The 23,944-nt window shown below is 43.3% G+C and overlaps 1 protein-coding gene and 1 long non-coding RNA gene across 3 annotated transcripts in view; one reads left to right on the forward strand and one right to left on the reverse strand.

Moving 5' to 3' along the window:
- PTH1R (parathyroid hormone 1 receptor) overlaps window positions 1–10,553 on the forward strand; it is a 119,422-nt gene extending 108,869 nt beyond the window's left edge. For both annotated transcript variants that reach the window (XM_072033943.1, XM_021274978.4), the window contains exon 13: window positions 312–10,553. In XM_072033943.1, coding sequence (XP_071890044.1) covers window positions 312–674 — 363 coding nt within the window. In that variant the 3' untranslated portion in view covers window positions 675–10,553. The remainder of the gene's footprint in view (window positions 1–311) is intronic.
- Window positions 10,554–15,872: 5,319 nt separating this feature from the next.
- Window positions 15,873–20,024, reverse strand: LOC140001768 (uncharacterized). Its single transcript, XR_011807300.1, has 3 exons — window positions 19,649–20,024; window positions 18,966–19,085; window positions 15,873–16,264 (listed from the first exon to the last, which is right to left on the reverse strand). It is a non-coding gene; the product is annotated as an uncharacterized lncRNA (long non-coding RNA).
- Between the last annotated feature and the right edge of the window lie 3,920 nt (window positions 20,025–23,944).

The raw sequence follows: 23,944 nt of genomic DNA on the forward strand, positions 1-23,944 counted from the left end.
CTTTTGAGCTGTCTTTGTTCCCTGTAATCCCCTCTGTGGCTGGATGCTAACAATCTAGGTGGTCAGTGAATGCACAGTGCGAAGAACAGAATTACTTTCATGGTCCAACATAAGTTTTGTTGGGCCTAAGCTTATGGATTTTAAGGGGAAATGCAACTACAGATATGTTTCTTACGTCCTGCAGCATAAACACAAGATGTTCCTTCCAATTTTACCCTCCAAAGATTTCTCCACCCTTGTGGATAATACATCCTGCTGATCGCCCTCTGTCTCCTTTCACTCATGTTTTTTTTTTTCCCCTCTTCTCTCAGGTCCAAGCAGAAATAAAGAAGTCATGGAGCAGGTGGACATTAGCACTTGACTTCAAAAGGAAAGCACGAAGTGGGAGCACAACCTACAGTTATGGACCAATGGTTTCCCACACCAGCATCACAAATGTAGCCACGAGAGGGGCACTTGCCCTCCATCTCAATACAAGACTTATACCAGGGACCCTCAATGGACACCGGAATTTACCAGGTTATGTAAAAAATGGCTCTATTTCTGAAAACTCCATGCCTTCTTCTGGACCAGAGCAGTACAACAAAGACGAGGAGTACCTGAATGGCTCTGGGCTTTATGATGGAGACAGACCCACAGTACTTGTTGAAGAAGAAAGAGAGACAGTGATGTAAAGAGAGGAGGAGAAGAAGCAAAAGGATGAGAAAGGTTCCTGGAGAGCATTTAGTGGGCAAAAGAATATCAGGCCACGCATCAGATGCCAAGGATTTCCATACAGTTTCTCTGTTCGGTGGAACGAGAGGTTAAGTTATATGGGAAAAAAAAGTGAGCCACCAATGTGGCCAGTGGTTGATCACACACATATATTCAGTGATCTGAGTCTCCCTGGTGATAATGGGGGCAGGGCTGTCCCGAGGGCCTTGCTACCTGCTGAACAGAGATACTGAGAGTTGGCAAGGGAGGGTTGCACAGGAGCACGTGGTCCTTTCACCTCTTGGAGAGCTTGGGCAGCCTGGGAGGGTGGGAGTCTCACCCAGTAGAGCAAGAGTCTTGCAAGAAAGGTACAGTGCCATCTTCTTGCAAGGGTGCAAAGCCACCCTGGGCACCAGCGTCTTTGGTTCAGTTTGCTCTTTCCTCTTAAAGTCTGTCTGGTAACACACACGAGACCTACTCGGGGGGCTGTAGCTGCCCATTCTTGCAGCCAAGAGCTCAGCGTGGAAGGGTCGGTACGACCAGCTGCCTGGGGCATGTTCTTCCCTTGGGTATTCCCACTGCCTGCCAAAATGGTCCTCTGGGGTAGGCAGGGTTAACAGCTCATGTTGCTAAGATGCAGGCTGAAAATTGTATTCTCCTTTCCCTGACCTGAGTCCCAGTAGCAAGCCAGAAACCAGTGCAATTTTAGGATGGAAAATGTGGTTATCAAAACGCGCAAAAATGTCATTCTTCCAGATACAGCAGTGGAGAGAGGCCCACCCTGACTGCTCCCAGGCTGGCTGAGGCAGGGAGGGGAATTTGGTTGTGATCTTCACAAGATCTTCATGAAGAGTGTGCACCGGTGTCTGTGTGGCTAAAATCTGCTCAGAGGGTAGCTAAATGAGCCCTCCCTGTTTGTGGAAGCTCATGGAAACAAGCTTCAGTCATTTTTTTAATCTTTAAATTGATGCTCATTCTCCACATCTGAATTTCTTGTTTCTCACTACTCCATGCCCTCACAAGGAGAAAGACTCCAAATCTGCCTGCCTCACCCAGAGGCATAAGATGCTGGATACAGCCAGGCAAACCTACCTTCATGAGAACCGAGGGCAAAATTTGCTGGACAAAAAGCACAGGGATTGCTCCTAGTAGGTCACCTTCTGAGCATCTTTCCCATTCTTAACGGTGGGGTCATTCAGATGAGCCACACACACACTTATGTGCACCTGGCCCCTGCCTTAGCTGGTGCCAATGAGTATAAAACTTCAACCAAAACCATTGAGTTTGCCTAGAGATGCTCAGATGAGGAAATGCTATTGGGGTTGCCTCTGAAGGGAAGAGCACAAGGAAAAAACCTGCTTCCTACGAGAGAGAGACCAGGAATATTTTGTCCCTGTGCAGAGTTTCCCTTGCTGGTGGTTTTTGCAAGGTGCGCCAAAAGGTCGTTTTCTGACACACCTCATGTCTTCATCAGTGGCAAAGAGATACAGCCTTTGTTGACCAACCGTGTTATGTGCTGAGGTCATTTCACACCAGCTGAGCATTAGCAAAGGGTCTCTGACCATTCTGAAGCATGACTGAGAAGTGTCCAGTACTATAAAATTAGGAACAGTGACCAGATTTCCTATTGCAGCAAGTGCTTCCTCAAAGAAAGGACTCTGGCTGAGCCAGCCTGGATCCTCTCTTCAGACCCTGTCATAATGTCACTATTCACTTCAAGCTGTCCAAAAGTCAGCCTCTCATGGTGCTTTGTTTTGTTTTGTTTTCATATTTCTTTTTTTTTTTTTCTTTCTTGGTAAATTCCAATCACCTGAAGCATTTTTACTCCACCTTACTGTTATGCAAATGGGATAGAAAACAGGCCTTGGGGCAGTTTGCAGAAGTCCTTTAGGATGCAGGTGGAACCTATAGAATAACCTATTCTCTGTCCTGGTCCTTTAGATATGCTGCTGGGTGGCACCAACCAGCACCTCCGAGATGTATCCAATCACTTCACCACTGAGACTTTTAAGTACGTATTAAGGACAAACTTCCCCCAAAACTCTGAAGTTGGTCAGGAAGAGCTGCTGAGACCTTGACTCTGCTTTCTGTGTCCCACATCATCTTTAAACAGCCTCTCAGGTTAGGATCCAACACCCAGCGAAATCAAGGAGCAAACCTCCTCCCCTTGACATCCCTGGGTTTTGGATTCGGACCTGGTAGGGGTGTGGTGGCTAAGAGATAGGTAGGGGATGTGGTAGCCTCTGTAAGGCATTGAAGTACCTCTCAACCAATTGCAAACACACATGAGCCAATCTTTAAAAGCCAGTATTTATTTGTGATGTTTGTTATTTTTGTTTTGGTTTTGTTTGTTTGTTTTGTATCATTAGAATAAGTCAAAACTCCTCATAACCGTTTACCACCAAATCAGCAGCTATCGAAAGGACAGGTTTTCAAAGCATAATCTTTTTTTCCTGCTCTCTTATTGTCACTGTTGCTATTATGAACAACAGTATTCACAGGGACAATGCTAACAATGCTGTTACAGAGAAGTTAGGTAGCCTTGCCAGAGAAGTCAGCTCTAGTGAAAGCTTGGCATGGAGACCTAACCAGCTCTGCAGAAATCTGGGTCATCCCAGACATGCTCACTGCTCGCCTTTTCTTCACAGATTTTGGCATGGCCACAGGAGGGAATATAAAGGGGGTAGAAGTTATCACCAGTCAGCTGTCAATGTGTACAGCTGCGATATTTACCATCCCATGTGGCTGAACCACCGATAAGAGAGAAGCACATTGAGTATGCTGTCTCTGGCTTTCTATCCATCTAGAAGTATGTTGTGCTTAAATCCTCCAAGTACCTGCAATGACCTTCCTGATTTTCTCGCTCAAAGATCACTTAGCATCATTTCACTGTTGGAACAAAGCAAAAGAAAAAAAAAAAAAAAAAGACCAAAAAAAAAAAAGAAAGAATCACCAAAAAACCCACTGGTGACTCACTGTTTACTTGTGCTTGTTACAGACACCTCAAGATTAATAATATTTGACAATCACTTAGCAAAGTTCAAGGAATTAGCAAAAACCATAAAATTATTTATAAACAAATCCAAAACCCCTCGTAAACTGAAATGCATTCATCACTGGATTACTTAGAATAAATGCTTAAAAACTGATGATAAATGGAGATAAAAATTACATGCACAATGGGAAGAAATTTTTTCCTGATCTTTTCACATGCAAATCATACATAATAGATTCTTTTTTCTTGGTGTTTCAGTGTTCATGAAAAAAGGAAGATGCTTATACCAAAACAGGGGAATAATTTTGCCTTTAAACTCACGACAGACTGTGAGGCAGACTGTATATTTGTCAAAGTCTGTTCCTATCTGTCCTGTGCTGAGTGCTGAGATTGCAGAAAGTGTTGACTGAGTGCGTAGGCTGTGCTTTGTTAGGTAGAGATCCAAGGACATCCTCCATTGATTCTCTGAAACAGAGAAGAAACCACCATTTGCAGTTTGAATTTGTGCTGGAAGGGCAGGCAGAGTGGTCCTGCCAGTGCTTAGCCAAAAGCCTCCAGATCTGGAGTGCGGTCACCTTCACTTTTCTCCATCACCGGGAGATGCAGGCGCTTCTCAAGGACAATTTATCCCCATCCAGAGATCTCATCCTAAAAAAAAAAAAAAAAAAAAAGGATGGAGGAGGATAGAGAGCAGGTGGCTGTGGAGTCAGGATGCAGCCAACGCTTGGGTAGAGGGACTTTCACAAAAACCCACCTAGGAGGAGGCAAAGGCTTGGAGGAACTGATTGTCTGTATTTTTCCAGTTTTTCTTCCACTGTGTCAGCTTTGTTTCCTTTTTCTTCTCATCCTGTAAAGCATCTGGCTGTATCCTATAGCTCCTCTTGCTTCTCTAAGCACACTGGGGAGAGGTCTCCTTGCCCAACTTTTGGGTGGCTGTCCTCTTCTCCATTGCCACTGAGGTGCTGGGTTTGGGCAGGGAATCTCAACCCCTGGCAGGTTTAAATCATGGTACCCAGCCCAGCAGCACCTTCTGCTGATGCTCCTGAGTCCCTTTTCCCTTTTCCCCTGAATAAGTGCAGATGAGTGATTTTACACCTTCTATAAACTGCTTTGTCTTGGTGCAAATGAGATTATGTCTTTTCCCATTCCGCACCATTCCTCAGCTCTGCTCCATCCTGTCCAACACATATCAGAGCCAAAATATTGACAAAGTTCTCCTGAAAACTGAACTCCTCAGCCAGGGATTAGCATCATTTTTTTGTTTATGGGCAATTGGCTGAAAGCTGCAGAACATCCACAGTGCTGGTAAAATTTTTCAATTTTTTTAAATATAAAAATACGTTAGGAGTGAAGATCCAATTTTATTCTTGGTTATTTTTTTTGATTAATTCTATGACTGGCTTACAAATTTTTAAACTTCATAATCTGATCTTTTAAAAAGTTAAGAAACCTCGGCTATCATTTTGGTTTTCTTTTGTTGTTGTTGTTGTTTTGTTTTGTTTTTTCACTGGCTGATTTTCCTGCACAACTTCCACTCAGAATTGAAAAAACAATCATGCAGATTTTATGACATTTTAACTGTAACAGGAAGAAAAAGAGAGAAAAAAAAATAACAACAAAAAAAAACTGAGACAGCATTTTCCAGCCTTTGGGGTTATGGGTTTGGTGTCTGCCTCCTCAGCCATGTATCCTATGTCATAAATGGGCATTGCACTGGTGGCTGCAAGTTGTAAATTGCTCAGCATGTGAGGAAGCTTTGTTTTAAGGCCATGAGCAGGTTAAGGTAGGTCTTCACCATGGCACTTTCCAGCTGACAGCACCAGCTGGGGGAGAAATCATGTTGCATCCTCAGAGAGGTCTAGGGAAATTATTTATTTTTAACAGTCTTTATGCTGGAACACATTTTGTGTTTGATATTTTTAATTATTATTATTTTTACTTCTATTTTTGTGTTTAATTTTTTAAAATTATTATTATTTTTACTTCTGTTGCTGATGAATTGCCACATTCTGCAGAGTAAATAGAGGACATATATGATATTCCTGGCCAGCTACAGAGCTTTTCAGGAACCCAGTGTCACTCTCCAGACAGAGTAGATTTTATATCCCATTCCTCTAGGGTGTCTTGAAATGAGAAAAATATTAAATTGTAAAGGAAATGAGTTTGCGAAAGACCCTATAAATAAATTTCCATCATGGATTGGCCAGGTCTGTCTGGATTTGCCTGGAAAACATAATGGTTCATAAATTGTATAAGTAAAATAAGGATCATGTCCATCTCTGTGGACATTTGTTGGAAAGCAGTCCTCCTGGTTTTGCCTACAGAAGTGAAAGGTTGAGCCCCCTGGACAACAAATTCTGTTGGCCCAAAATAACGTGTTGTTCTGAGGCAGCAAATCCTGCCATTTGTACAAAAGTTATTGGGCTTACCCTGTTCCATCCAGGCTATTTTTGTGGTCTCTCATAAAATCAAACTCAAGCTTAGCTCTTAGCTAAGGGTGGGAGAGCAAAAGAAAGCAGAGGTGAGTTGTTACAAAGACATGATTAACTAAAATGTACTAAAATAAAACTTCATCATTACAATGGTAAAAAAAAAAAATAATCTAAGAAACAAATTAAATTTTCTTATTTGCTTTTGCTCAGAAAAAAAAAAAAAAAAAAAAAAAAAAAGATAAAGGTTGATTTTTTTTTTTCCCCCAATAATGAGCCATTACCTGATCAATTGAGCCAGACACCTGGTCTCGTGTTTCTATGTGCTCCATGGGATGCATGGAAGTGTACAGAGATGTGACTGAGAACTCACCTGTGACCAGCTTTTGGTCATGTAAAGCTCAGAGACATCAAGCCCAGCTAAACCAAAACCAGTGACCTTGTTCTGGAAGTCTTAGCCAGAAATATTATTCATGAGCTTCATTTCGTGGTTAGCCACAAGTTTATTTGCTGTCTATATATCAAGCCTCATAAGAGGCAAAATGTGTCCTAATCAAGGTACTTCTTTATTCAGGCCTGATAGACATCTTCACTGGCTCCTCTTTGGCCTGTAGGTGGTTTTGATTATTTTAGAGCAGGGATCTTCTACTGAGAGTCCAGCAGGTGCAGGTGAGCCTGAGACATGTGTTTTTGGCAGTGCTAGCAGACTGTAGCACTAGTCTGGGTGGTGGTCCAGGTCTGCAGAGGGGATAGGACCAGCAACAGTTTTAGGTCTTCGACAGTGCTTCTCCTTAGTGGGCAGAAAAGACCACAGCAAGGACTAGCAGAGTGGACACCCCTGTCCTTCTATCCCAAATTCATGTTGGTTGGGGTCCTTCTTTACACTTAGCTCCTATTTTCCAACCTTGCCCTAGAAAAGAACCCCCTAAATCTCACCTAAAGAACTCAGTCAGGCATTTCATTTTCCATTTTAACTGGATGCAGACTCAGGGTTTTTTAATGGCTAGGAGCCAATCTCAACTCCGAGATTCAAAACCAATCTGGAACATCAGGAGGGGAAAACAATTTGCTCAGATCGGCTGCACAGCACCCTAGTCACATCACATCCATCACACAGGGCTCAGAGCACAGGCACCCTGGCAGAGCCGAAAGGTTGGGCTGCCAAAACTGTCTTTTGTTCGCCATGAATTTTTAAGGAAAGAGCACGGAGAGTAAGAAAAAAGACTTGCTGTCTTTGCTCCGCACTTAAGAATGATTATAAACAATAAAATAGTCATAATAGGTTATTTTTTTTTGTCGTTTATTTCATCAGGTTCTGTTGAATGCTCTAATGGTTTCTGTGCAGTGTCTGGTGTTCTGGCTTCTCCTGTGTGGAAGGAGTTCTCTGTGGTGGAGGGAATAGATATAATGAGCGGACGGAGTCATTCAACGCCAGTCCCTAGGGCAGGACAGTTAGAAACAGACCTGATGTTGATTTTATGTTCATTGGCAGAAGGCAGGAGCTACTCCACTGAAGTTAATTGAGTTAACTCGGTCGAATGCCAAGGCAAAACAGATCTGAATCTAGACCACAGTTCAAGACTCATTTGCAATTTGCATAATGGAATTAAAATAAAGCTTCCAACTGTAGCAACAGAAATACTCTGCTGAGAATTAGACACTGGGTTTGCTGTTTGGGATTAAATAAAATGACACCCAAGGCATCAGCCATCACATAAAGCAAACGTGTTTTATCTCTGCTTGTCCAGATTACTCTGTTCTCCCCACGGCCCTGCACTGTGGTCACTTAGCCATTCTCAGCTGTTTTAACTAGTAGGGATTTTTCTTAGCTCCTTCTTTCTTTTTTTCTTTTTTTTTCTTTTTTCCTTTTTCTTTTTTTTTTTCTTTTCTTTCCTACTTGCATGGGAATTCAGATCCTCCAAGCTTTCACGCCAGCTTTCAGGTTTCAACTAGCCCCGCAGTTTACAAAGTTCAAGATAATATCAACATTTTGCCAGAATTTGGGAAGCAAGTGGGAAAAAGAGTGTGAGAAGCTAATGGAAGTCATAGGGGAGCGTTAAAAGAAATATCAAATAAGGTTCAGTGAAACCTTTCCCACGGGCCAGGGAAAGGTTTGCAAACCTTGGCACAGCATTTCAGCCTCCAATTGAACTCACTCGTGTTTTGCTCATAGAAGATCTTGAGACATTCATTATGACCTGCAGAGCTTATGCGATGTCTTTCCAGTGTCTGAGGGCTTGGGTTTAAATCTGGCACACTGCTATCAAATATTATATTTTATGATTAATTTAAATTTAATGCTTTGGTCTGCTCAGGTAGTTTATGTGCCCTTCTCTAGGTCGGTCCATCCATGTTGCTTTGGGGCACGCTTGCAGAACTGTTCCTTGAGCTGCCTTTGCATCTGCGGTGTGTTATTGTACCATCTGGGGCTGTCGCCTGTTTGAACACATCTCCTGATGGCATTCAGCACTGATGGGCAGTGACGCTGCGTTGTAAGGGAGCCAGAGGCAGCGTTTGCAAAAACAGAGCACAACAAACTTTGTCCTAATTCGGAACGGATTCGTAAGACTCCAGTGAGGCAGGGCAGGGCTGGAAATCAGCTCAGAGTCTGGCACACAGCACAGGGGCCAGGAACAAAAGAAAAAGTGAAGGAAGAGCTGACCCAGATGAACATCAGTAACCAGGGAGTCATAAATCTGGCTTCTTTTCAGGCAGACCTCCCTGTCCAGCACAGATTTAATAGAGATGGGCTCTACTGCACGATGACACTTTCTCCGCAACAGGGTATGTCTTGAAAAAGCAAACGAGGACTTTATCAAAATCTGTGCAACTTTCTCTTCTTCTTCATCCTCACTAGCACTTTTTCTTTCTTTTTTTTTCTCCTGAAAAAAAAAAAAAAAAAAAAGGATACATTAGAGCAGCCTCAGCACAAGGACCTGGTATTCAAACACATTTCTCCTGGGTCCCACAGAGTAATTTTTCCCTGTGACCATAGCAATTGTTTTCTTGGCATATGATCTCAAGAATTTGATAGTATTTGGTTATCTTCCTCAAAGCAAGAGTTACTCATTCTGGGCACAACACAGATGTGCTGGCATTGATATGGAATGAAATCCTGACCCCATGAAAACCAACACCAAAATGCGTGTTGATTTCCATGGAGTGGGATTTACCCTTAAATTCTGAGGAGGAAAAAGATAATGATTCAAACAAATGACCTTACCCTTCCCTTGTCCCCAAAACCTTGTTTGCCAAAAAAACAGAAAGCAGAGATCAAGTGGCAGAAGATGGTCTGAATGGCCAGAGTCTCCTCTCTCAAAATGCTTCATGAGTGACAACATTGGGCTTTTGTATTGGGGTCAGTTTCTACATGTGGGGATTTAGGGCATGGTATCTTGCTAGAAAAAAAAAGGCATGGGATTAAAATATTTGAGATGGATGGGATGAGTATGCACCGGGTTTCCAAAATGCCTGAGCCTACGTCCTCTGAAATAGAGATACAATAACCACATGAAAGACTACTTAAAATGAGCTTTAATGAAGGATGTTCTCCAAACAGAGCAGACCTCAGGTACCTAAAACAGAAGACAAAACAATGACTTCACCAGGAAAGCAGCATCTATTTAAACCAGAGCATTACAACAGGCATGGGCCCTTCTAAATATAGAGCTGGATGCTTCCTGCCAGGCTGAGCTTTTACCTTTTAATTTTCCTCTGTCTAAATTAATCACTCTTCCTTGAGGGCTGCGGGGAAGGATAAGTAAGAAGCCGTTTGCTGTTGGAGGTGAAATGTTTTAAAGGACGGGTTGTGTCAGGTAGAGCTGGTGGCAGAGAAAGGCATTTGGTGGCAGAAGAGGAAGGACGGGTGTATCCAAGCATCGTCTCCCATCCCCATGTTCAGAAACACAACGTCAATCTCTTGCCATCTGCATGAGCTGGGGCATGCACGAAGAGACAGACCTGCTGCTAAAACTCCTTGCTTCTTCTCAGCAACTTCAGGGTGACCAAGCCATGGTGGCGATGGGGTGTGGGCATTAGAAAAAGGACTCGGCCATTCCTAGCAGTCAGCCAAGCTCGGTCCGACACATCTGTTTGGGGAATATTGGCTCCTTTTCTTCTAGTGTCAGCAGGAGGGAAAAAATTTGGGTGTTTTCTTCCTCCCCACACACAAGTAATTTCACTGAAGTGGTTTTGTAAGACCTTATTTCACTTCAGAAGAGGGACAAGACTGAAAAGCTAAAGGACAAAACTGTGATTTCTTTGTATGTGTTACGAGGACATTGCCTTGTGTGTGTCGTCAGGCAGACATTTGGTTTACATTCCTCCACTTCTGCTTTCTGTATGGACCAAAGTAATGAGCGGAAAATGACAAACCACAGGTGTATGTAAAAAGGGAATTAAAATAAAAAGAAATCTTTATTGATTCTCATAAAATATCTCTTTTGTGTCTTTGCCTGTTTATGGGCCTCAGAGCCCCTAAAATCCCTCAGATGGATGTGGGCTAGATATTCCTCTGTGTTTATGAGGAGGGACCTTCCTGAGATCCTCCAGTTCATTATGGATGCAGAAAGATGGGAATGAGTTATGTCTGTGGAAAACCTTTGGGAAGATCTTGCACAGGGTAGCTTCACAATCCTTAAGCTTGTGGTTTTCAGACGAACAAAGAACAAGTCTGGTCAACTCCAATCTTATTTTCCTGCTGGGCAGCATCTTCTAGAGAAATGCTAATTTACCTGCTGAAAACCCTCTCCTATGCACACTTTAGCTCTAAGACCTTCAAAAGAAGAAAATTGGTTTATCATAGATGAATTTTAAGGGCATTCTTCTTGTTCAGTGTGTAGTCATGGCATTTCTCCTGATGTAAGCATGCTTTGAACAGGAGGAAGAGCTGGTCAAAAAATGCTCCTGGCCCTGACATTTAGCACAGTGTGTGTATCACCACCCCAGCAGCAATCTAATTCCAGTAGTAGTTTCAGGAAAACATCATCAGTATCAGATAACATCCAGGAGAGAGAAACAGGACAGCAAATTTTGTCCTGTGTGCTCTCTGACTTGCACACAAATGACAGTAACCTGGTGGCCCACATTTCCTTACGCTTCCTAGCACAAGTTTCCCTTGGGAAGAATAATCACATTGAAAAAGATGTTCATGCCTCTTCACATGTATCCCAAGGGATGCCTACAATGCCACTTTGGTGTAGTTCAGCAGTTCATCCAGCTCCTGTCCCATTCCTATTGTTTACATGCAAGTATCATAGTTTCAAAATGGAACATTGGAGCTTGGGACAGCTATACCCAAATCTTTGTTTTCGGTCAGGCTTTATTTCATCTGAATGGAAAGGAACAGGACAGAGCACACAGTAGTCCATCCACCTCCAGCTCTTCCCAAGCACAGCATGGATGGCTTCAGACCCAACACAAGCTGGTAAAAGACCAACCACATGGATAACTGTAGCCTGGGAGATGCATTCTAAGCTTGTCCCTCATCTCACATTAAGACTGTTTCCCACACCATTAGCAACTTTCAGTGGAGGAAGAGGGTGCATGACATCTCTCTGGTTATGTTCCTAATCATCAAGTGGAGAAAGTAGTACAAAATTGCAGAGAAAATAAATAAAATGATGGCAAAAGGCAAACTGGACAAGCCAGCCTTTCCTCCCCACTCCCACAGCACAGTGTCCTCTTGGTTCTGTTTTTTGCCTTATGTGGTTGCAGTGGCTATTTTGAAGGATGCTCTCATGCCACCTGATACATTCACAGTATCAATGTCATGAGGGGTGCCTCATTCCATTCACAGCTATGCGATGCCTTCATCCAGCCCAGCACAAACAATGCAGGGTGGTTCCCTGCCCTCGCAGAGCTCAGACTGTAACTGGGCATGAGCAAGTGCTGCTCTGCATTGCTGGTTTTGCAGCTCCCATCTTTCTTCCCAGACACCACCACTCAAAGAAAACATGACTTCATGCACCATCCCAAAGGCTTTGGGGATAGATGGTGCAGCAGGTTCACTGCACTGGCCACTAATGGCCAGAAGTGAAGCAGAACAGGAGGCTGAGAACACTATGTTGATCATGAGCAGTTGTTAAATTGGATTTTGCCCATGGAGCAAAAAGGAAGACAACCAACACAGTGGGAAGTTTTCCTGCAGTGGATGGGTGGTGCCAAGAGCTGGCAGAGCAGAGGTGGGCTGGGTGCATTCTGCTGGAGTTGTACCAAGCTGCAAACATCCCCTTCTCCTCCTGAGAACCTAAGCATATCCCTAGGCACTAACCACTCCACTCCCACCCATGTTGCCAGAAGTCACACTGCTGAGATGGTTTCTCTCCTTCTATTCTTTTCTGCACTTTGCACCAATAGCTCAACTCAAACAAGAGGAGATTAGACCTGAACAGCCTCAGGTGCAATCTAGGTAAACCTGGAAAAGAAGTTAGGGATATTGAATCAAAGAGAGATAAACAAGTCAGACCTAGATCAACATAAAAACATGAATATTTTTTCCTTGTGAGAAGCAGAAGTCTCAGTTTGCTGCTGGCTGAGCAATTTGGCAGCTCCAAATCTCTTCAGTTCTCTCTCGAAGAACAAAAACCCTGCAAAGATTTTTCCATTTCTCCGTGCTCTGCTGAATGCCACAAAGATTAACAAGTAATATTAGCTCTGCTGAAGTACCTTCATCTGCTCATGGAAAATAGAGGACGTCTAAGCAGCCAAAACTTTGAGCAAGAAAAAAGAAGTCAAACCCAAACTATGTCTGTTTGGAAGCAATACCCCTTTGGAGAAGGGAAGGATTGATATCTGCTAAAGTGCTAACAGCTGGGTTTTATATGCAGTACTATATAAATTTTCTGTAGGAGGAACACTGGATGCAACAATGGTGAATGATTTATCTGAAGCAGCAGGTGTATCCCAAACGGCATTTCAAGCTGTTTTGTGCATGTGTGTGGTGAGGGAGGAGAGCTTCAAGTGGTAGATCACGGCCACCTATGCAGTGGGATGTAGGCTGTGCTCTGAGCCAACTGGGCTGTTCAGCCAGCCTATCTGGAGTATATCTACCAGGTCCAGCATCAAAATAGCTCATGTCGTAGTTGGTGAACGTGCTTTTCTCCTGGCTGGGAGAAAGCAAACTATTAAAATCACCATTGTAAAGCAGGAACCTGAAACTCACATTTTTAAAGGCTGCTCTTACCTACTTGAATCCCAGTTCTTACTTGTTTGAGAAGGAATTAAAAGGATGGTCCCTTCCAACCTTAAATTTCAAGCCTGGTTTTACAAGGTCTCTGCCCCTTTCCCTGTCTCCCTCAATGTTTGTGTGGTTCCCCCTCTCTCCTGAAGAAATAAACAAGCCTGGAGGACATCTTACTTCACCAGAAGTTGAAAAAATAGCCTTTGTGCTATAGTTATCCTCTTTGGAGGAGCCATGGCATCCTTCCAGGCACAAAGCCAATCACTTAATTGATGATAGAGTCAATGGACTGACCAACCCCTTTAGGGACCATGAGCTGGAAGGCTCAGCTGGCACATGAGAACCTTCATGGCAGAGCCCAGGAGTAGGCTGCAGCTGGGAAATACTACGAGAAAATATTTTCTACCAGTGACATCTCCAATCAGAACACAACCAGGCCAATCCACTGCCTTTTTCCCACACCATGACCTTCCAATCTAGACTGAATTCAATGATTTCCATGAGATGCTGGGAAAGGAACCATGATGCAGAAAACACACAAGATACCGGTCTTATGAATAGACAGGAGGGAGCCGTGTCTGAGCAGGAGAGATGTTATAGTCCAGATGCAAACCCAGCCCTTCCTCGTGGCTTGGTCCCACCTGGGAGTAGAGCATTGCAGATGCACTGAGAGTGCAGTTGGGAGATTTTATCAGCACTGATATCTGCAGAGAAAGTGCTGAAGGAACCTGAGATGGCACCAAAAAACATTTAGCTCACCTGGGAAGTTAAATCTCTGCACACGTGGGTCCTGCAAGCAATACAGTGCTGAGCTGAGATCACGAGAAAGGAGAAAGAACGCAGAGGAGCTAAGTGAATAAACGACCAGGGTGAGTCTACTGGAACAAGAAATGCTTTTTAGCGAACATGAGCTTCTCCAAAATGTCAAGTATCATTTATTCACTTATGCCTAAGCCTGAGGAACATCTTGTTTAAATCGCACACACAACAGCAGAGCCAGACCCTGCACGCAAGTAAATCAGCATAATGCCACTGAACTCCAAGGGATCATGTCGATTTACACAGGCACATCACAGCTGCAGATTGTAGGGAGGTACTTAGGCTGCCAGCCAGGGTACGGGACAGGAAAAGAGAGAGATTTAAAGGAGACCTTGGGGTGGAAAAGGTCTCTGACACAAAGCATGCAATCAGGATGAAGAGGGTAAAGTAGGCTTGTTGAAACACTTCCCTCCCCTTTTTGCTGTGGTGGGGTCAGCACAGCATCAGCTCCGAAACACACTCCAGGGATCTTTCCCCTATTTTGAAAACTGTGCCTCCCTGCCCCAAAGCCCTCCTGCTGCCCACAAAGGAAGGTCCCAGTGGGGTACATTTACCTGGAGGTTAAGGAAGCGAATGCACACCCATGAGGCTGGTGGGGTATCTGAGCTCCCCATTTCACAGGCTGCATCAGTGAGTTTCATGGTCCTCAGAGGGGTTTTCTTTCACATTTGTCCCACCTCACGTTTTTTGGAGCTACCTCCCAGAGGTGCGGCTGGACTAGGCACAGTCTGAAATTCCACAAACTTCTGTTTTCAACCTGCACTTTCTAAATGGCATTTGATCTCCTGAAGCCTTAGTACCAGGATAGACTGTTGCAGGTCTCCCATGTGTTCCTTCATGCCTATGGGCTTGCCATGGGGTTCATCTTGTTCCCCTCCCTAGCAAAATCCCATGTCTCCCTCTCACTCTTCTGAATGAAAAAGGCAAAGGTGGTGTACAGCTGCCTGCTGTAAGCAAAGGAGAGTTTGGAGAAATAAACAGCACTTTACTTTTTTGCACTAATAAAATAACAGCTGGTATTTCAGTTTTGAATGATCTTTTTCTTCTTAATTCTTCCAAGATATATACAGGCATATCTGGATATCGATGCTGTCTGTACTTCCCATATTGATATATCCATTGTAAAACCTTTCTTTCCTAAATGGAGGATGCTGCTGTTTCTGGTTACTGACACAAAAGCAGTATTGACTGCCATCATGGAACTGCAGAAAGAAATGTGGGAGAGGAAAAACCCCAGTTCACTATACACGTATGCAGAAAACCACAGAATGCAGAGTATCCCCAGGGTTGCTGTAGGTGATCCTGGTGTGTAAGCTCACTTAGATGCTCATCAAACATTGTTTAAGAACTAGACATCTTGCCTGTGCTCTTGATAACTACTTTGAATCAATAATACAGAGTCAAATCTGTAAAACATGGTCTCCTATTTTACTTTTGGGAAGACAAAGAGAAAAAAAAGTCCTATTTTATGTGACTTCAGGTTAGACTTTGGACATGTTTAGTTTTTCTCCGCAGCCACGAGGACTGGAAATTTAATTTTGGTTTTGAAAGAAAGCTGACTTCTCTGGTAACTATAGGAATGGAGTCATGAAAGGAAAATGCCAGCTCTTGGGAAACTTGCAATAAACTTACGAGAACTAGCAATGCAGTCTGGTGGGGAGCAAGACTCATTTGGGGGAGTGTCTGGCAAGAAAAAGCTGAAGGAAAAGCAGACACGAGTCTAATCCAGAGGGATCCAACCAACCCAGCACAATTATTCATGTTTATTATTGTACACATTTTTCTGGTCAGCTACTATCTGCCGGCTTGATGCCACCAAGTCCTAATCTTCACAGTTAGGAAAACATGTCCTTGTTGCTTTCTGAATCACTTCCCTAGAGAAAAGTATCGGGCTGTTTTGGAAATGAGTTCTTAAGTTTCTGCAAAGACATAAACTGTTAAACATCTGGAATGCTGCAAAAAGCCTGCTTTCCCTCAGTCCCTCGGCTAATTACATCAATAGCTGGAGGTTTTGTCTTCTCTTGGATTTAGCTCAGTCCTGCCTTGTTTGTTCATAGCTCCACCATCTCCCCTTATCTTGCTGTGGGTATGGGAGAAAGATGATTTCATAAATTTCTATATGCATCTGAAATCTTCCTTGCTTGAAACCTAAAAGTAGAAACCAACCCCAAATTCATTCAAAACTGACAAATAAGCAGTGGTCCTCAGTTGCACTAAAGGTCTACTTTATCCCGAGTGCTTCCATAAAACTGATAGGTCAGTGCAAAAGTAAATTTTGGCTAGACAAAAGCGTGAGGGCTGCAAGGTTAGAAAGCAACACAGCTGCTCAGAATGCATTCAGAGTCCCCACACTTTGTGACGAAATCATCCCTTGACACTAGTGGAAATTTTGAGTAGGATGGAGTACCAACACTCCCAGAGTGCAGGGCTGGGTAACTTCTTAACAAGCTGTCAAAAAGACTTTGCCCTGCAAAGCAAGAGGCCACCATGACCCTGCTGTGCTTATTTTTAGCCCTGGTGTTTTGCATAGGGAATACCTTTTCAAAAAAGAGTTGTGTCTGGAAGTTTCAATGTGACTCTCATGTCTGATTAATACACCGTGTAGGCTGTTCCCTTGCATTCATGTGCCACAGATTAAGATAAATGGCCAGCACGGGGAAAAGGGTGATTTATACGTGTGTAATGAGATTAGGTGGTCTCATTCACTGAGAAAACAAACTAGTTGTTTTATAGGAATGTGAGGCTAAGACAAAATGGCTTCAGTTTGGAATTTTCTTTCTCTCCCCATTCCTCTCCCTCTAAGGGTCACAATCAATTCCACATTCAAACGACCTGCAATGGGATTGAATGAAACTGCAGGACTGAGAGTATCTGAAAAGCATTCTAGCATAAAATGAATCCCTTAGGTATAAATTAGGTATAAATTAGGCATCATTATGGCCAAAATCTTGGCCAGGGTATTTATTTGTCCAGTAACACTAGGCCAAATGAGGAGCATCCCTCTGTGTGTTCCCTCTATATATCTTTCTTCCCAGCTCTACTCCCAACGCATGCATATATAAATATTTTTGTGCATTTGTGTGTATATACATGTATACACATTTATATAAGAACACATGTATATACGCATCCCTCCATATATCCTCTTGGGCTTTGCATTCTGCATATGCTCGTGTTGTTGGCCTTGGGATTACTTCCCACAGCAGTGACATTTAGGTGTGCAGCAGTCCCCCCTGTTCCATTCCACACAACAGTCTTCTCCAAGAGGACCCCAGCCAGGACAACCAAGAGAGCAGGACAGAAAGACACATGTTGGCAAGTCTGGAAGAAACCTTAACTAGGTTTGTCACATTCCTGTATAATAATTGAAGCCGTGAAGATCCTCCAGAGGTCATCTGGTCTCACACCCTGCCTGAGGCAGGGCCAGCTTTAACATCATAACCAACCCCAAAGGATGTTCAGGGCCATGTCCTCTTGGATTTTGAATATCTCCAGTAATAAATATTCCACAACCTCACTGCACCTTTGTTTCATTTTCTGGCCATTCACACAGTATGTATTTTTTTATTTTTTATTTTTTGGTATCCAATTGGAAATTCCATGCAACTTAATTTCACCTCACCCTTCATCTCCCTTCAGTTTTCAGCCTCTCTCATTCATTTCCATCACAATTCTGTGATTTTGATGGGGAAGTGTTAAGAACAGACATTGTCTGTTAGGAGTAAAGACATGAGATGTCTTCAGCACGCTAGGACATCCATATCCAGTATGAATGATTGGAGGGGTCTTAAAGTGCTTAAAATTTTCTCACCATGATGCTACTTAAGACTGGGTAGAATTACTATTATTATTGTGAAATCTTTGTGTTACAGTAAAGATGTGAGAGGAGCAATCTGACATAGATGAAGAGAGGAAAACAAGGCCAGATGAGGATTTTTTAGGAGAATTTTAAATAGGAGACAAGGAAAGCAGAGAACACACTGGACTGGGAGTCAGCAGGAGGAGATGCCACCCAAAATGGGTCCCTCAGCCCCATCACAAAGGGCTTTACTTCTGACTCCCAGTGGGGTCTGGGTACCTGCAAGTTCAGGTGGCTTGGAAGATTTTGCTAGATTTCTAAGTGCATCTTTTATTTGTGGGGCAAGTCAGACCTCAGAACATTTGGTGCTTTCATTTACTGAGGGTACCTGGGTCAGAAGAGAGTCATGGAGACTCAAGTCATAGCTTACTTTTGCCCTTGAAGCACAATGTGATTATAAATGCTGGCTTCGCTCAGCAGAGAGCATCCTGTCTCTGGTTCCTCCCATGCAAATGCAAATGCGAGAATCAGCCGAGCTCACAGGGCCAACGATTTTAGGTCAGCCAGCTTTACTGAGTGCTGTCCCTGGGGTAAGGCCGTTTCTCTTCATAGGCAAGTTTTTTCAGACAACATCCGTTACTTCTTTTGACTCAGACCACGCTAACCCTCTCTTGCGGTTGTTCCTGGCTGACCACATTCCCCCTGTACACGACGTTACAGCCCCTGCTCATATCTCTGCTATCTTTGCAGTTACATGCTCCTATCTCAGTTGCGTTGCTCTTGGTTTCCATGCCTCTGCTGAGTCTGGTTTTCAGCTGCATTTGACTTAACAATGCTGTTTTACTCTTCATGCTCTCTACGTTTTTGCCCACAGCTCTGTGTGGGATGAGTTTCCAAAAACACCTCTCATGATATTGAAATAAATAATGTTGTCACTCCAGATATGCAGTGCAGACCTCTCGAACATAATCCTCCCATCTCCACACTGCCTTTGAGCAGCTGAAGAAAGAGTTTACCCCACTGACACATGCATTATCACCCCAGACTTACATTAACATTTTTGTAAGACGAATGGTGTGGGCTGGCCCTCGCTACACTTCTGTCGCAATCCCTCTGCAGATGCTGGCGTGGAGATGGATGAATAATGGGAGTTTTGCTTCAGTGACCGAGCTGAAAAGGGAAAAGCAGAAAGAGGGATTCAGCAAAAAAATATTAAAAAAAAAAAAAAAAAAAAAAAAAAAAAAACCTTTTTGTTAATTAAATAATTTTGGACTTTCCATTTTGGTTGAACCTGAGAAATTTTGTTTGACCCAAAATTCAGTCTTTCATTTTACCCGTGACTAATTTAGCCCTGATGATGGTGCTTAAAGTTGAGCTTGAATTGAAACTTGGAATTTAGGGTCACCTTATAATGGCAAATGTTAAAAAGATTTATTTCTGAATGTCAGAACTACGCAGCATTTTGTCCTCAACCCATGTGGTGTCCCTGTGGCTCTAAGAAATGTTTTCATGGGTGCATTGTGTGTTGTTTTTTTTTTCTGTTCAGGGTACATGCCGAAGTGGGAGGGCTGTCCCACCACCTGCCAAAGCAGCATGTTCATAGCGTCAGCTTTTGGGTGGGTGTTTCATGACTTGCAAAGACGGCACGAGGTTGCGTGGGCATGCAATGCCTGCTGAGACAGCACTGCAGCACGGTCCCAAACCTGGCACTTTGCAAAACACGTAACACATACAGAGCTGAGACACAGTGACGTGTTCCATGTCTCCGACGAATGCAAAATATTTTCCAGAAAGTGGTCTGTGGTGGCTGAAGGTGTAGGTAGTGCGCTTCATTGTCTGTACGGACCAGACTCAGACACGCACGGGTAGCCCATGACACACCATCAAGGCTGCGCCCACTTGGAGCAGTGGTGAGGCTGGCCTCTGGACATCCTGTCTGCTGGGAATTCAACTCCGTGGGTCTCATTGTGAGCTCAGGGACTCGGAATTCCAGCCTTGCCCTGGGTTCAGCTCGAAGAGCCATTAATTACCCCCTTCCCCTAACTGTCCAAGCCCAGGAGTTGGTGGGAGTACAGAAAACCACCCGTCTTTGCCATTTGGTTCTACACTGCCCTGTGACTCATCCCAGTGTAACTTCTGTTTTTCATCCCCATGACTCCAGTTCCCCAACGTATCCCTCTCTATGTGACAGCACACACATATCACACGACCCCAAAGAGGTAACAAGAAAAAAATAGAAAGTAAAAAAGCCCAAATCCAGTCCCCCTGTCCATGAATCTTTTCTCTAGTAGGGTGAACTGATAAAAGTTCACTTCCCCATGTGCTGTTCACAGACTTTGGTGCGCAGTATGGAGTTTAGAGACAGCAATCATTAATTTTACATAGATTGACTCATTTGTATACCAGAGTAAGTGGGAAGTACTAGGATGTACCAGAATCAAAGCTGTTGTCTGCACAGAACAGACAGTTTTGGGAGACTGCCCACAGACTTTGGATAGCACACACTGCAATGGGCACACACTGCAACGCCCTGGCTTCTTGAAAATTCCCTACTTTCTTATGTTACTCCCTTCACCTTTATCATTCAAGTCTCCTCCCTTTGGACATTCACGTCTCATTTCTTTAGCCTTTAGATGGACCTCATATTCCCGACAAGAGAAATGGCAGAGAAACATCTCGCCACTGAAAAATGAATTTCCACACCCTCAGACATCCCTTTCAGAGAGCACAGCCCAGACGGTTTGCTCATTCTTCAGGAGATCTCAAAAGCATTTGTTAAACAGTTCAACACCCAGAAAAGTCTCTTTCAATACTGATGGTTAAATTACTTCAAATAAATCAAATTATTCCACTGATGACAGGTTGTTGTTTTTTTTTTTTTGTTTGCTTGTTTTGTTTTTCCGTTTTTGGCCTAGACTACTGTTGTTTTATGTTCTCTCTAAATAGAATGAGCTTCAAGATGAGGAAATGCTTATCTTTCTTGCATTAGTTCAAGAGCACTACTCACTTTTGGAATATATTGAGCTGCTGGAAAAGAAGGTGAACCCCAGGGGAGTGGGGTTGCTCAGTTTATCAGGCACTTGGCACCTGTCAACCCCAACCCTGATAGGTGCCAGCAGAGAGAAGATAAACCGGTCCTAATCTCTTGCAGAAAGCAACAAAGCAGGCCCCCATGCTTTAAGTTCCTTCTAAATGATCTTTGCAGAGTAATGAAGTTGATTTACCTCAAAAGGATGAGCTGTGATTCAAAGCTACAACCACGGGGCCTACTGCCAAGGCAACTGCGTCCATGTGTAATTCAGTAACTCCCTCCACAGCCTGTCTGTGAGCTAAGTCTAGGTTAAGATGCTGAATGCCACCGAGCTGTGCAGCACTGCAGGCCAAGGGTGTATTTTATGATACCACTCACCCACTGGAGGTGCCAGGTCCAGAAAACAGAAAGAATTCAATAGACCTCAGCATTGCAATAAAAAACTAGGAGCTTTGCTGAATGCATCCAGCTTGGGCTTAGGAGTTAATGGAAATCGGATGAAGATCCAGCCCTTTTGTGTGCTGCTGTCTGGAAGAAGGTTTCTCAAGGTTTCCAGAATCCCAGGGAGTATCACAAAAGAGGTGTGGTTTTTTTCAGGATGCAAAAAAAAGTGCAAACTGCAAGCCCCAGTGGTGTGCTAAAGCAATTTGATCACAAAATGAAGCTTGTGTTTCTTCCAGCCTCTAAACTGACCACAGACAGTGCACTTAGTTAAAAGCCAAGATGATTCCTAACAGAGTTTCAATTTTAATGATTTCATAGCGTACTATAAAAAAAATAAGAAACATTCTTTTATTATTATCATTATTATTAATTTAAGTATGGCGTCAAACTCTCCGTGACTCTAAATCCATGCAATTCTGAGAATTGCAGCTACAAAATTGACTCACAAATTTTAATAGGACTTGATACTCCTCCAGAAGATTTATTATCATCAAACACAAGGTAATAGAATCAGCACAGAGATGACTGCGACGTGGGGAGAACAATGACATACATGAGGTCAGATTTGAAGATCTCATTATCCTATTTTGCTTTAAACCCTACAAATCTATAAGAGGCTATTTGAAGTTTTGTTTTGTGGTTTTTTGTTTTTTTTTTTTTTAGAGAGACATAACTCTATTTCTTTCTTTATTCTCCCCCTAGACAACTCTTTTACAACAGGTGATAAACAACCGGCCTTCATTATCATTTGATTGCATTACCCTTTGGTTCAAATCTAATTATATGAGCATCTTCCTTCTCCAAACATCTCTGATTAGTTTATACCCTCTGAAATTATTCATTTCCTCAACTAACGTCCTCTTTCCTGGTAAATAGTATGTATTTATATACATCTTCGACCTCATTAGCCTTGCACAGGCCAGAAGACACTTGTCCACCTTCCAGATTTAAGCAGATGCCAAGGGATTGCTCTCTGCAGCAAAGTGAAATGATTTCGTCATCGTTCTTAATGCTTTGTATACCCAAAGATATTTCTAAACAGCTCCCTATGTCTCTCCTTGTTCTTTTGCTAATGGTTGCATTTCTCTGTCCCTGGCGTGTTTACATCAAGCCTATTCCATGGAGGAGATTTCCAAAAACCTGGAAGCAGTTAAAGCCCTAAATTCCCATGAAAGCCCTAGTACTTGCTTTGCACTGTTGAAATTTCCCCAGATAAGTTTTCCCTGATGGCTTTCCCCCAAGTCCTCTTTCTCCCCACATGCAACAACCAGCCAAGCTGCTTGCATGAGCACCAACTACTCTTTCCATCAGGACATGCCAGATTAGCTTAAACTGGTGAGGCAAACCCGATCCAAGTTTACATTATTATTTCTTCTTTTCAAGGAACCAAACCCTCGAAATGCCCTGGGTCTTATCTCTACAAGACAGAAGTTGAAGAGTCTTTGTTCCTCTAGCTCGTTTTGACCCAAACTCCTTCTGGAAGCTGCCCAGGTGCCATGACCAAGGAAACAAGAGCTGAGAGACCAAGGCCAGAGGAGAACTCCTGAGGGTTGAATCAAGCCCAGTGTTCTGGTGGACCTGAAGGAGCAATTGTTCATACAGTAGCAATGCCCAGCAGGGTTTTTATGCTGCCTGCAAAGCCTTTACTATCACCCTGGGGGTACTCAGCCTCAAGAGCCACATTTGTCATGGCTCCACATTCATTTAGGAATGACTTCCTCTTTCCTGGCAACTACTGAAGGGAAAGGATTTATCTTGTAGGTGCCCCCCTTCTGTCCTATCTTTCTAGGTGGAACTGGGGAGGAAGAAAAACCTCCTACAGCCTCTAGCAAAAACTGATCCCCACCACCAACTGCGTCTGTGCTGACCAGAGCAGTAGGTTAGGATTCATATCTTTCCTCGGGTAATTTGCAGCCACCCTTTAAGTCTGTTGTCCACAGCAAAGTACTCTGCAGATATCTCATGGGAAGTGCTACAGAAGAGCAGAATAGCTTACAGACTCGCACAGGAAGCTTAATAATATCTCAGCTTATCACAGCCAGGAATAACAATATTTTTGCCTCAAAGGGAGAGCTCTTAATACTCTTTCATTACAAAACATATCTGGGCCAAAAAAGAAAAAAAAAAGAAAAAGGAATAATTACAGGACTCGGTGTAGTTGGGGACGTTTCAAATAAAGAATAGGGAGAAATGTTCAGTGCAAATGAAGAGTCAATTACTGGTTAATTTGTTTGTATCATTTAGCAAACCCTGCTGAGCACCTGGGGGGATGTTATTGCAAGGGAAGCCCAGGACTATTTCTCATAAATGTAAGCAGATTAACTTCCCTTTGTCTAAACCTCATGCATTTTGCATTACTCTGCAGGAGGAGAGATCACAGGTTTGTAGCCCTACGTTCACCTTGCTATCCATCAGGAGGCAAAGGAAAGAAGGCTGGTTCATTAAGTACAGTCAGTCTCCCACTGAGAGCCTAGGACTCACCCCGGGGTTGAATTCTCCCCTGCACACAGAGCCAGACAGAAGGAAATTGTCCCTAAAAAATCCAAGCCTACCT

This window comes from Anas platyrhynchos, chromosome 2 (assembly GCF_047663525.1).
Source record: "Anas platyrhynchos isolate ZD024472 breed Pekin duck chromosome 2, IASCAAS_PekinDuck_T2T, whole genome shotgun sequence".
Classification (NCBI taxonomy): Eukaryota; Metazoa; Chordata; class Aves; order Anseriformes; family Anatidae; genus Anas; species Anas platyrhynchos.